Below are 14,619 nucleotides of genomic sequence, written 5' to 3' on the forward strand. Positions count from 1 at the left end.
GATCATAAAAAGCTCTTATTTGATTTTGAGTCTCACAGGAAACCCATGAAACCAGCAGGGCAGATATTTATTATCCTCTATTTACAAATGAGAAACTGAGTCCCAGAGGGGGTAAGTGACTTTTTTTAAGGTCAACATACCGAGGGGCGGATGTAAGATTCAAAGTCAAGTGACCTGATTCCGAGCTAAAGATGAAAGAAAAGAGGGCACATTTGAAACCCTGACACACACACTGTATGTCCTACTCTTTGCTTTATAAACAGTAAGTAAAATTTTCAAATAATGGAAGCTTAGCCTTTTAAGGGTCAAACGGAAGCAGCTTTAGCCACTGCTGGAAAGCATTTCTGAAATGTATTATATTTGCCCTTGTCTCCTTTGAAAACTGACTGTAATCTACTCTATTCTTGATACATGAGTTATAATTATAAAAATTGACTATATTTATGAACTTCTAATTCAGTGATACCCTCAGGTTCTATGGAGGCACGTGGGTTTTTAAAAAAATTAATTTTTTTCTGCCCCACCTAATACATTCACGGCTAGAAATAGCTGTGTAGCAGAACTGACTGAGTCAGCTCCTTCTTCCCTCACAGCCACCTCTTCTTTCTTAAGTGTGTCAGCTGCTAGTCCCTATCCACTGTTTCTGATCAAGTCGTTCCCCTTATTAAAATCCTTTAGTGACTCCCTCTAACCACTGGTTGCAGTAGTTTGCAAAACAGGCTGCACATGAAAATCACTTGAGGAGCTTTTAAGACCTCCTGATACCCAGGTGCCAACACCAAAGATTTCAATTCAATTGTTTAGATATGGGGCCCTCAACTACAGGAATTAACATAAGTAGCATGAACTTTTGCTTCTGGCCAAGGTAGAATAATGGGGGCTAGATTTATCATTCCAATGGAAACAACTAGAAGTCCAGATGAATATATTAAACAATGGTTTTCAAGGCAATGGACCTGAGGCATTGAAGAACAGTGATCCCTGAGAGACAGACAAACAAAATGAGCCCTGCAATTGCCCCTGAGAGAATTTCTAGGCCATGGAGCAGGGAGGACGAATTCAGAAGGAGTCTGCAAGACTCCTTAAATAGAAAAGATGAATCAGAGAATCCAGGGATACTAGGGTGGCTAGAGTGTGCCAGGTAGAGTATTACAGAGGAGAGAGTTTTGATCAGTACATGCATGTGAGGAAATGGTATAAAATCAAATGAAAAACCAGCTAAAAAGATGAGTAGAAATAGTCCTTAAAGCTCAAACTGGACTGGTAACACTGAGATTTGCAAACAATTCAAACTGGGAAGCCCTGAAATTCAAAGGGCATTGGTCGAGTACTCAGAACGGTATTGCCCTAGTGGTGGGGAAGTATTGTCAATAGACTAAACAATACTCTGGCCTTGCCTAATGAACCTTTTATAAAAACAAGACCTAAAAGATCAAAGACTATTCAAAGAACTTCCCTGTATTCCAGATCAATACCCGAAAATATTTGTAGGAATAAAAAAAAATCCAGCATCCAACAAGGTAAAATTCATAATGTCTGGCATGTAATAAAAATTACCAGATATGCAAAAAACAGTAAAGAGAAAAATCAACAAAACCTAAACCTAAGCTGACACAGGTGTTATAATTAGGAGACAAAGATATTAAACCAATAATTGTAAATGTATTCCATATGTTCCACAAGTTGGAGGAAAGACTGAGCATGTTTAATATAGACAGAAAATACAAGAAAGACCCAAGTCTAACTTGTGAAGATGAAAACTACAATCTCTGAGATGAAAAATACACTGCATAGTAACAGTGACAGATTAGCTATTCCAAGAAGAAAAGATTAGTGAACTTAAAGACATAGCAATAGAAACTATCCAAACGGATCACAGAGAGAAAAAAGACTGAAAAAAATGAATAGGACATTGGTGAACTGCAGTCCAACTTTAAGTGACTTAATACTGATGTATTTGGGGTTTCCAAATGAAAGGAGAAATAAGAAGGTGAGTAATAGAAAATATTTTGATGCTGGACATGGTGGCTTACAACTGCAATCCCAGCACTTTGGGAGGCAAAGGTAGGGGGGTCATTTGAGGTCAGAAGTTCAAGACCAGCCTGGCCAACGTGGTAAAACCCTGTCTCCACTAAAAATACAAAATTAGCCAGGTATGGTGGTATGCACCTGCGGTCCCAGCTACTTGAGAGGCTGAGGCAGGAGAATTGCTTGAACCTGGGAGGTGGAGGTTGCAGTGAGCTGAGATTGTGCCACTGTACTCTAGCCTGGGTGACAGAATAAGCCTCTGTCTCAAAAAAGAAAAAAAAAATTAAGAGATAATGACTAAAAAATTTCCAAACTTGATGACAATGATAAGCCTCATATTTAAGAAGCTCAAAAAACTTCACACATAGAAAACATGAAGAAAATGATACTAATGTATGTAATAATCAAATTGCTGTAAACCAGTGAAAAAGACAACACCTTAAGTGCAGCCGGGGGGAAAAAACTGACCCATTATGTACAGAGGAACAACAAAATGGCAGCAGGTTTCTTGTTATAAACAATGCAGAAGAGAGGCTGGTGGACCAATATCTTTAAAGTACTGTTACCTTAGAATTCTATACCCAGCAAAACTATGCTTCATAAATGAAGGCAAAATGAAGTATTTTTCAGATATACAAAAGTTGTGAAAATTTATTGCTAGCAGCCTCGCACTACAGAATAATGTCAAAGACAGTCCTTCAGGTAGAAAGAAAATGACACCAGATGGAAATATGGGTCTACACAAAGGAATGAAGAGCTTGGTTGGCTTCAAGGGTATGTGACCTGTGCGGGTTACACAAGGTCCTGCAAATAGAAGGGCCTTGTGCTAGCTTTAATGTTTTGATTTTACTGGCTAAAAGTTTTTTAAAATTTTTGAACAAGGGGCCCTATATTTTCATTTTACACTGGTAGCTGGTCCTGATGAAGAATACTTTGTAGCCCATAGAGGTGGAGGCAGAGACTGGAATACTGAACTTGGCTCTGAAGATCCAGGCCATATGTTCAGGCATGGAATAGGGAAGAGATGGAGGTGGCTTCTTCAGAGGAAATTTGGAATGTTTTAATTTTAATCACGAGACGGGTGAATGAACAGATGTCCACTAAAATAAAAATTTTTAAGGTAGCAATTTCTGGGTAATTAGAACACAATTTTCTTTTCTGCACAGAGATAGATCATAAATGGCTATAACAGAGAGTTTAAGTGCTTTCTGAAGTTCATTTGTTGTGGAGCATTCAAAACTGTCTCTTCAGGCCAAAATGCCTTGTTTATTGTGTGTGTTTTACTACTTCTGATATCAATACTTTAATAATGCTTGTTCTGTAATATTGACCTGGAGGCACTGCAAGAATGTAAATTACTTTACATGCAAAATAAAAGCTATATTATTTCCAATGACATTTTAGTGATTAAATGCATTTTATTGTAGTATAATTCTATTTAGTTTAGGTCAAAGCTCGGAAGTTGGGAGTAGTATAGAAAGTGTGGACATGCAAAAGATGCTGAAAGGTAGTAGAAATAATAATGTCAGACCTAGACCATCACCACCCTCCAGAACATATATGAAAGGACTGGAAATTAATGTTAAGTATGTATTTATTTGGGAGACTGTCCATCCTATATGAGGACATATGTCAGGGTGCTTTTCCCCAAACTTGGGCTGGCTGAGAGAAGCTTCAAGAGACTCCCTGGAACAGCTTGCAATTTGGATGCAGGGGGTAGAGTTGGTAGAGTCCAGAAGCTTTACCTGATATATGCCTGGAAAAGTCTAAAGTTCAGGGGTGGTATCTAGCTGTCCTGAAGGATTGTGGGGAGCCAGCTGTACTGTACATACGTATAAATGCAATGCTTAAATCCACAGATAATTTATAAAGTTTGCCTACACTTGAATACTCACATCCAGTCATTTAGTTGAAGCCTTTGCCTTTGATTAAAGTTGTTAATATTTGAAGTGTTGACTGATGTAGCCTCCCTGGTGTGGAAATATGAATATTTCTCATTTATTATGTCCCGTGGTGAAAGTATAACCTTTTACTTAAAATAATTGGTTTGAAAATGGAATTAGAATATCATCCTCCCTATTCCTCCCCTGCAATTTGTGAATTTAGTAATTATTCTTCTTGGTTATGAGCATAAGCTACCATTTACCTTTATTCAATATGTACACACACACACACACACACACACACACACACACACACTCTCACAGAATGCAAAAAAAAAATTAGGAAATAAAGTTACTGCAACTTTAGCAATGGGAGTGGGGTAGATAGAAGTGTGACTTTATAATGCTGATCATGAAATAAAAACATCAAAGCAAGTCTAAATCTGATATTCATAGGATGATAGCTCGACTGCATTTAAAGCAAATAAAGTCACATTACTCAAGAATTAATGAAAAATTAGAAAGTTTCCTTTGAAAATTTCTTAGCACATCTCCAAGTGGTTAGCTTTCCTGGGAAAGCTGCAAATTAAATCCACAACATTGAAAGAATAAAACCTGACAGTCCTAAATTAAACAGTCATGTAAATATAGTTTCCAAAGCTATTAGGCAAGAAGTGAATGATTTTCTAATCAATTTACTGTTGGAAAAATAATGCCAGATTATTTTCATGGGGCATGTGAAATAATTTTCATGGGACACATGTGGATATTGCTACCTTAGCAATCTTATTTAGTTCTACCCAAAGGTATTTAAAAAAGTTATCCGTAATCATATCAGCAGGCTATCTCCTCATCCTCCATTCTCTTCCCCTCCACCAGCCGACCTTTGTATCAAACGCAGGCTACACTTGCTCTTCTCTTTTCACTTAACATAGAACAACAGTTACTGGAGCAATCTGGTTCCCTTAAAACTAGCGACTCATTACAATGATTCAGGATGTGAACTTCCCTAAAAGGCTTTGCTCTAAATCAAGGTGACTGTACATTCCCTTTTAGGCCAGAAAACAACAAATTATGCGTTCTTAGTATAGGATTATTCAGCCCATATATTATATGAGACTACTTCATATTTGGGTATCTCTCTCATTAGCTGGGATAAACAAAAGTCTTGAATTTGAGATCATTCAAAATCTTTGTGAGCCGAAAGGCATGCACACATTTTGCCTTTTTCTTATTTTAAAACCCAGTAACCCAAAACCATCACATGAACTACGCAGTTCTACTGGGCATACAAATTTTGTTTTCTGATTTCCAAGTCTGAAGGTTCAGATCAACTTTTGTCCATAATTAACATGGGCAAAATTAATCTGCTGAGTTAAATGACATGCAAATCCTCACCATCAAGAGTGTGAACTTGCCCATACAGTTGTCACATGGAAAATTAAATTCAATCAGCTTACTTTTAGGAAAATATACAGAGTTAGTGGTAGACACAGATGGCATGCTCCAGGCCAGAGGATTTTGGCCTCAAGGTCTAAGAGACAGTGACTATGTTTTCAAATTTTGACACAATGCTGGTGACAGGCACTTCTCCCTGTATTGAAGCCAGAAAACTGTTAAGAGCCAACATGGGTGGAAAAGACCAATTTTCTGTCTCAGCTCAAGGCTGACTGGCCTCATGGGTGGTGTTGGATCAGTCCCTAAACTCTGGCAGTAAAGCCAGGGGCCATCATCCCCATAGTCACTGCAGCTGTCTACAAGATCTGGCTGCAGTCACTAAACAAGGATCTCTAGACCACAGGTATCCCCAGCACTGGGGAAAGTGAGTGCCCAAGCTTACATCTTAAACACTAGTTCAGGGCTTTGGATTTTGAGAGACATAGAGCCTCACATTGTAAGTGATCCTTACTTCAATGAAAACATACAATCGAGTCCTGTTGAAATCCACTCTTTACAATGGGAGATTATTGCTAATGCTAGCTAGGTGAGTGATTCATGTGCTACCTGTTATAAATATTAATTATTCAATGGGTAGCAGTGTGATTCAGAAAATGTTACATAGGGATATTTTTCAAGCTATGCCGTTAACTCATTAACTGGGATGCAACTTAAGTTGGAAGCTTGTTTGGTTGATGTATGGAAGGCACCCCTTTAACAAATATCTATGAGTAACCATGTGACGAGCATCAAGTTCTTGACAGAGAATTGAAATCTTAGCCTGATGCATCCAAAAAGCAATACAGTTTCAGTTAGTTCCATACAGTTAGTTTCATACAGACTGAATGAAACTAACCAAAGGCTTTATGTTAGACAATGAGTGTTTTCTGAAATAATGATAGCTTTTGTGAGGGCATAAGCAGCAAAAAGTTAAGAAAGAGTTACTTATGGCCATAGAATCACATTAATTTGTCTATTTAATGTGACTTTTAGATTCAAGAACAATTTCAATACGAGGTTCTAGAAAAGACATTCTTTTTTCAGAAAGACTTTTAAAAGGAAGGAATAATTAGTTACTAATAGTAGCCATCATTTAAAATAAGCAGTGACATGTAACGTGTAGAACCTGGACTTTTGGCAAGAAAGTGACATAAAAGTAGAAAGGAGCACTTTTGAACCAGCAGAAACGTATTTATTTTATCTCTTAGTTCATGAATGCTGGTTTTATTCAATCATTTACTATAAAACTAAAACTATTTTTAAAAAATTAAGTGATTTCTCATTGTCACTGTTAAAAAAAAAGTGTGCTATGCCAAATATAATTCAAATGCATGACCATTTTATATTTTCATGTAATTCCTTCATTTACACTAGAAAATTACAAAAGTAAAAATGCAACGAGAAAAGTATCAAAACTATTTATGCAGATTTAGTTGATCTCTTTGGGCTTGACTATATGGCAACATCTGTTGGCCAGTTTTTATATGAAATCTACGCTAAGTGTATGAATAAAACAGAGACAACATAAGATTAGACACTAGCTTCAGAAAATAAAATTTTGATAATACAGCAGCCTGTTTAGTAAGAATAAAAGCAGTCTCTTGGAGCGTGGGATTTGTATATGTGATTAAGAAATAGACAAGGAAACATAATAGAGATAGAAAACTAAAAAAATGATAATTTAAATCTTTAACAGTGAATATGAGCAAAGATCAGAATAGGAACCTATTTATTATCATATCTATACCCTATAACTGAAAAAATTTCCTAAAAAGGAAAACACAAAAAGGCTTGGAAGATTTTCTTGGATAATGCAAAATACCCTGAGAGTTCTCTCTTTACCTCTTAGTTCCCCCACATTAAAACTTCAAAAGACAGTGACTCTGGAGCTTGAGGGAGATTGATATTTAAACCAGAAGGTGTATCTATAAATCCCCATTGGATATCCAAACCGTTATAAAAAAAGAAAAATAAAATTTCATTTATCAAGGGTTGAATAGTTAAGGTGTCACTAAGAGACCAACTTACATTAATAAGTTCAACCTCCCAGATTTTTTTCAACAGGTCCATCGATGTGTAGCCATTAATTAGAAAGGCTTTGGTGTAGTCGCCCAGTTCAATGGAATCCAGCCACTCAGCTACAGAGGTGGGATGGTAGCCATCATGCCCAATGGGTCTCATCTGTAATGAAGAAAATTACATTCGGATTAAACTGTATACTTTGTGTCCCAACAACGGAATGCAGATTTCCCCTTGAAAATTTATTTGACACGAAGAACAGATCTTTCTGGAGATGGAAATAAGGAAAAAGAAAACACTTTCTGATGTGTTTTCACAATTCTAAATCATTAATAATTTTCATGCTGAATTACTTTTCAAAATACACCCAGAAATTTCCAATTTAGCTGCTAGATTAACTCTATATTTGGAAGAGCTAAACATGTCAAACTTCTGTCACAGACATTATTGGCATTCTGTTGGGTGGAATTAAAAATGATGTCAGTTGAATGGTATTAAATTTGACGTGAAGGCACCAGGAAGTGCACTTTCAACATGTAGATGATAATTCTCATATGCACAGCATCAAAGCATGTGAAAATACTGCATGACTTAAACATTCAAAGGGAATTCGTGCTTATGCAAGACATGTATTGGAGGTAGTGCAAACATGCTGGAGAAACATACTGCTGTGGTGAACCAGTAAAGGAGAGGAGGCTTTTGGGTATTTTAAGACCATGTGTTCTGCATCGACTCTACAGTATGTTAGACGTGAATAGAGAACTTGCTGGCAGACAGGCATCTATTTTTTGTCAGCTATATACAGATTTTTAAAAAATACTTTAGGAGAACAAAGAAATGTGACAGCAACATAATGTTTCTGAGTTTAAATTGGAGTGTGAAAGTAATTTAAGCAAGAGGAACTTCTGGGTTTAAAATTTTGTATGGATTATTCTGGTCCGTTAGCTTTTATTTGAAATTGTAGCTGAATTTGTGGTTCTTGGTTTTCGAAGTGACTCACTTCTAAAACTTGGGCTGCTTTGCATGCTACGCCGTATATCTAATACTTCAGTTATTAAGGGGAGCTGGCACCTCATCAACCTGATGGGGGCCTTCGGTAAAATTCATGATGGAAACAGCAATGCGGGGCAAAACGCAACATAGATTTTCCTCTTCCTTCGATTCAAAGAGATAAATATTAATGGAAATCTATATGATTCTGATTTGCGAGCAGAGAAAAGATTAGTCTGGGCATCGGGGACTCAGATTTTAATCTTAAACACGGTAAGCTTTCTGTCACTGTGCACGGTTCTCATTTTTGAGATTCTCCCTACTCCTTCATTTTAAAGTTACTTTTTCTCTTTTCCTGTTATTCCACTCCCCATTCTAGTTTCCATTTCAAAGTTTAAATGATCTCTGTTTTATTTTATTTTTTGAGATGGAGTCTTGCTCTGTTGCCCAGGCTGGAGTGCAGTGGTGTGATCTCAGCTCACTGCAACCTCCACTTCCTGGGTTCAAGCAATTCTCATGCCTCAGCGTCCTGAGTAGCTGGAACTACAGGTGAGTGTCACCATGCCTGGCTAATTTTTGTATTTGTCTCTACTAAGAGACAGAATTTCACCATGTTGGCCAGGCTGGTCTTGAACTCCTGACCTCAAGTGATTCACCTGCCTTGGCTTCCTCCCGAAGTGCTGGGATTACAGGCCTGAGCCACTGCTCTTGGTCTAAATGTTCTCTATTTTAAAGTTAGAGTGCAACTTATTATTTACATTAGAGTCTGAACTTGGTCAGACTTTTGTACTTCACTTTTACATTGACTGATCCATTTCAGCTGCTCATTAAATGTTTGTTCATGTAACACTTAACTCTGTGTTTATTATGTGGTAGCTACAAATGTAAATGACAACTCAGCATTTGCAGAATGAAAGTTAGTGGCATTCACAAATACCTGGATGTTATGTATATATAAAATTGGAGGCTAGGACCCAAAAGGGAGGCTCATAGGTATTTGGTACCTTCATATTCTATAGAGAATTACAAAAATATTGGGGCTGGGTACATTCTCCAGGCTTTGTTAAAAGGTGGTTGAAATAACTCTGTTAACCTAAATCATCACTCTGGCCCCAGGAATCTCCCTGAGTGCCCCAGTGACATGAAATAAGAAAGAAAGAGAAAAAAGGGAAGAAAGTGAGAAACACTAAGGTTGAAGTTAACTGCTTAGTAGGGAGGTCTTGCCATTAGCCCATCCATAAAGCTGACCACCCCAGGAACAGATACTGGGGACAAGCCTAGGGAGGCTTGATGACTGGATTTGGGTCAAAGTCAGTTGTCTCATACCAGAGAACTGTGCAATGGGGGTTCCCACAGGTTATCCCCAAGCACTTACACAACACTCTTTTGAGGAAGCAATTAGTGGCCATCTGACACACAGAGGGTGTTGATGGTCAGTGTTAGCCAAAGAATCAGGGAACCCACAATAGGACTGCAGAGAAAATACAGGTAAGTATAAAGATGTTTGCTTGTCCCTCCAATCCCCCTTTCTTGTCCCAATGCCCTAAAATTTAGAATCGAAAGAGAGAAGTGCCAGTCCTTTGGGGGAAGTCTAAACTTGGGGGAGGGGGAAGGTGGTTAAGAAAATAAAACTGGAGGTTTCAAATAAATTGGAACTGAGTTTTCAACATTTTACATGGTTGGAAAGTTATTGGCTATGTCTGAGATGATATTTATAAATAGTAAAGGGAGGGTCAGTTGAGTTTGGTTGAATAATTGGAAAATAAAAAAAATAAAACAACAACCATCACATCAGGATTGCACTGAACGCAGGCTGCTCAGTGGTCTGTTTACTCCTGTAAGGCAAGTTCTCCCAGACCAATCTTAAAGAGGTGAGAGGGAGGGAAATATTTGGTGGGAAGATGAAAGACAAGGGAAGGGTAGAGAGCACAACTGAAGAGACCTTGGAAATGGGTATGCTGAGGTGTGCAGGGCAGTATTCATCCACCCACTCATTCAATACATATTTAATCAATACCTATTCTGATGAATGTCGTGGAAATAGTAGAGAACAAAACAGTCATAGTCTCTCCCTCATGGAGATTATAACTCTTAATTAAAATATGTGAACAGATGACCAATAAATTACAAAGGTTCTGCATACCTGAAGAGAGGAAACCATTAGAGCCAAATGCAGTTACAAAATTAACTTGACACATATTTAATGATATGCAGAATAGTTACTGTGCTGCACAATAATTTTTTCCAAAGCAATGATCCCATCTGTTCCTTTATTTCCGTTCCTACTGCCATTACCCTGTTTAGGTTCTCGTTAGTGCTTACAAAAACTAAAGCAATAGCCTTCTACATCGTCTCCCACCTTTGGTCCAGCTTGTATCTTGCTACTACATTAGTCTTCCTAAAAGCCAGACCCTTAAATGTACCCTTGTATAAAAACCTGTAGCGGTTCCTTCTCGAGAAAACTCCAAATGTCCTATTCCAGCATTCAAGGCCAATGGAGATCAGCCTAATCTCCCACTCCTCTGCTATTGTGTACCCAATAAATGTAACTAGACACGTGTATGTCTCAACAGTACATTAAATAGCTAGGCATTCCCTGAAAACGACCTGGATATGACACAGTCATATCTTTGCTAATATAACTTCCCATGCTTGTAATGCTTTTGCTCCTACTTCTGGAGGGATTTCCTCAGGACTGGCTTCTGTTCATGAGCTCTGAGATGCAAATTTCTAACCATTTGTAGGACATCTCACATAAATGTCCTATAGGTGTCACCAACATAAGTCAAAAACAAATTTAACTCCTTCAGTTCAAAAACAGGTTCTCTTCCTCTTTTTTTTTTTTCCATTTCAGTTAATGGGCAGCTATTACTCCACTGCCCAAGCAGAAGCTTGGGAGTTATCTTACTTTCCTCTTTCTGTTTACTATCATATCTAATTAGGCCAACAGGGTCTGTCAATTTGATTTCTAAGATGATTCTCAATTCACTTCTCTTCTTCCAAAATGGACTTTGGAATACGACATTCCCAGCAGTGCTATGTATTTGTTGGGTGACCTTTGGCAAGTTACTCTTGGAGCCTGTTTCCTCTTTTTTAGAATAAGCATAATAATATCTACTCCAAGTGTTGTTGTGAAAATTATATGAAATAGGGAGTACAAACTGCCTAGCACATTGATTTGAATATAATAGTTATTCAATAATAACTCTTAGTTCTCTTTTCTCCCCATTGCCCTAAATTGGACCCATGCTTATTTTGAAATTGCATAATATTCTGCCATTGGCTGCTAGTCTTTTCAGCTTTCAGTCAAAGCTCTCCTCTCTCATTCCTTCCTACTTCCCCTATTTCCTTCCTTCTTTATCTTGTTTTAGAAGAAGTTTGCATCTGCTAACATCTTTACCCCTCTCCCCTTCAGCTGACAGCTATTTTTTAGAAACACATCTAATGAGGTCACTCAAGTCGATTGAACTGTTTATTCCAATTCTTCGTTCTCTTACTGTATTAGAATTATGCCCCTGTGCCCTATGCCAAGGGATCAACATTATGTTTCACTGTGGCTGGAGTTACTTCCCAGTCTCATCAATGCTGGCCAATAGAATGCGTGGAAGTGTCAATGCAGTGGTTAGAGATGAGGTCTCTGTACTCCTGTGTTCTACTAATCTTTCAGTGCTCACATGCTCTCTAATAAGAATAGCAAGTGCTGAGGAGTTGCATAACTCCTGGTTCTAGGAGAAAGATGAAGACTTGTGGAGCAAACCTAAATTTAACCCAAAGCTTGGAATCTACCCTAGCTCGATGGGGCTCAGGAAAGTCCAGCTGAAGTTAGCTGAAGCACAGCAGACCTGTGAGTAAGAAAAAAATATTTTTTGTCGTTGTTGCTGTGAACTACTGAAATTTTGATTACAGGGAAAAACTGAATAGAGTCACTCCTTGTTTAAAAACCCTTGGTGTTTATCCATTATGTCTGTGGAATATAACTGAGACCTTTTAATTTATGAATCTATTGGCAAATGCATCTTCATGAGACTGAGAAAGATTAGGGATGCTGAGTAAGTAAACATCAGTATCCTTCCCAAGCTACCTCATTGTCATGCAGAAACTCTACATGCTGCATCTTTTTTTTTTTTTTTGACAGATTCTCACTCTGTCACCCAGGCACCCAGGCTGGAATGCAGTGGTTCTATATTGGCTCACTGCAGCCTCCGCCTCCTAGGTTCAAGCAATCCTCCCACCTCAGCCTCCCTAGTAGCTGGGACCACAGGTGTGTACCACTACACCTGGTTAATTTTCTTTTGTATTTTTAGTTGAGATCAGGGGTTCGCTGTGTTGCCCAGGCTGGTCTCAAACTCCTGAGCTCAAGCAATCTGCCCGCCTCAACCTCCCAAAGTGTTGGGATTACAGGCACAAGCCACTGCCCCTGCCCTATATGCTGCATCTTTATTAACCCTAAACTAAACTAAGTAATTATTTGTTGTATGAGTTTGATTTTGGGGGCATAATCCACTGTATATGTAATATACCTCCACACCTTTGCTCATGCCATTCCCTCTGCTAGGAATACAGTTTCTGCTTTTTCTCCTAATGAAATTCTATCTATCCTTAAAAGGTCCTGTTTAAACATTACCTCCTGTGTGAATCTTTCTCTAATGTTACCATTATTCTCCCCCAAAATCATATCTTTTGCTAGATTTCTGTAGTATTTTCCATAGAGTTCTATTATAGTATTATTAAAGTCTGCTTTCAATAATAGAGAAGCAAGTATCTGTCTTCTTCATTGGACTGCCTACCCCTTGGTGAAGAAATGAGGTGTTAATCATTTTTGAAGTCCCTAAAGCATCCAGCAGAGCATCTCACACATGGCAGGCATATGCTAAATGTTTGTTAAATTAAGTGACTTAATGAGCACCTGAAGACAAAATGACAAATTCATTTCAGTGGCTTGGTATCCATTTGTGGGAGAGATTTGTATTTTGTACTCCACATTACAAAAACTAAGGTTATCTTTTTCTGCCTAACAATAACATTCATAACTATTTAAAACCTCCATATATCAAGAACCAATTCCAGATAGGATATTGTGTTACAGAATGCAATGGACTTTGTTTCCATAGCACAGCAGACTTGATTCTATTAGCCGTGTAGCCATGGACAAGTCACTTTACCTCTCTAAGCTTCAGTGGTGTCAGCTCTAAAATGAAGGTGTTGGACCAAGGATCTCAAAGCTGCTTTATAATTCCTAAATTTTACAATTCCTTGATTTGTAAATTAATTTTAAATTAGTATCCTATTTACCCAGGAAAGAAAAAATAAGCCCAAAGACAAAACTAAAATTCATATATATGTATATGATAGGACATGTAGACTAAAGGTCAGATGGCATTCACATTTCTTTCATGTATCTTCAGCAGCACCCACAGGGAGCACCGCGACTGCATTCTCAAATTAGCAATGATGAAACTCTTTTTCCAGCGGGAACATCTGGCAAGACAGGGCTAGAAAGTGACAGCTCCATGGGCCTGCCAGGCCAGCAGTGCTGCTAAGCATGAACGGAAGTCAGGCTCACTCTATAATCTGAGAGGCAGAGTGGTGAGCAGGCAGCAGGCTTTCATCACAGAGGCTCGCAAAAAGGCAATTTGATTCAATTAGTTGAATTCCAAAGTCTGAAAAAACCTAAGCTGAGACAGAAATTCGAGATAGTAGTGAAGCTTTAGTCTTGGGAAAATTGAGATATATTAACATATATTTTACCAAACACCTTCCTTGTTCTTGTTCCACCCAAATGGCTTTCCTCCAGTTTTCTAGAGAATACTTGGCCTCAGAGAGAGTAGTATGCTGTTAACATGATAGGTGGACCAGCAGGCAGGGAAACCACAGGACAGTGCTCTGTGGAGTTCTGGGGTTGCAGGGGTGTCAGCTACGGGGCAGCTGAATAACCCATGCTCTGAGACTGCTTGATTGACTTCAACCAGAGTAACTCTGATTTTATGTGTTTTATACAAGTAAGAGGAAGAAAAGTTTTCTTGGCTTTAAAAAGAAATGTTTGAAAACCACAAATCTAGAAGACTTTTTTAAGATTACATGACCTCTGTGGTTTTATTTTCTCTTAACTTTTTAGCTTTATTTGAAATATTATGGATCTGTTATATATATGTGGAGTTATATATATATACACACACACACACATATATACACATCATACACACACACATACATACACACACACACACACACACACACACACACACACACACACACAGAGACA

General features: G+C 38.1%; 1 protein-coding gene across 9 annotated transcripts in view; it reads right to left on the reverse strand.

The window, feature by feature from the left end:
• ANKS1B (ankyrin repeat and sterile alpha motif domain containing 1B) overlaps positions 1 to 14,619 on the reverse strand; it is a 1,301,363-nt gene that overhangs the window by 337,245 nt on the left and 949,499 nt on the right. For all 9 annotated transcript variants that reach the window (XM_011934483.1, XM_011934518.1, XM_011934476.1 and 6 more), the window contains one exon: positions 7,377 to 7,529. In XM_011934483.1, coding sequence (XP_011789873.1) covers positions 7,377 to 7,529 — 153 coding nt within the window. The remainder of the gene's footprint in view (positions 1 to 7,376; positions 7,530 to 14,619) is intronic.

Source organism: Colobus angolensis, unplaced genomic scaffold (genome assembly GCF_000951035.1).
Source record: "Colobus angolensis palliatus isolate OR3802 unplaced genomic scaffold, Cang.pa_1.0 Scaffold10, whole genome shotgun sequence".
In the NCBI taxonomy this organism is placed as follows: Eukaryota; Metazoa; Chordata; class Mammalia; order Primates; family Cercopithecidae; genus Colobus; species Colobus angolensis.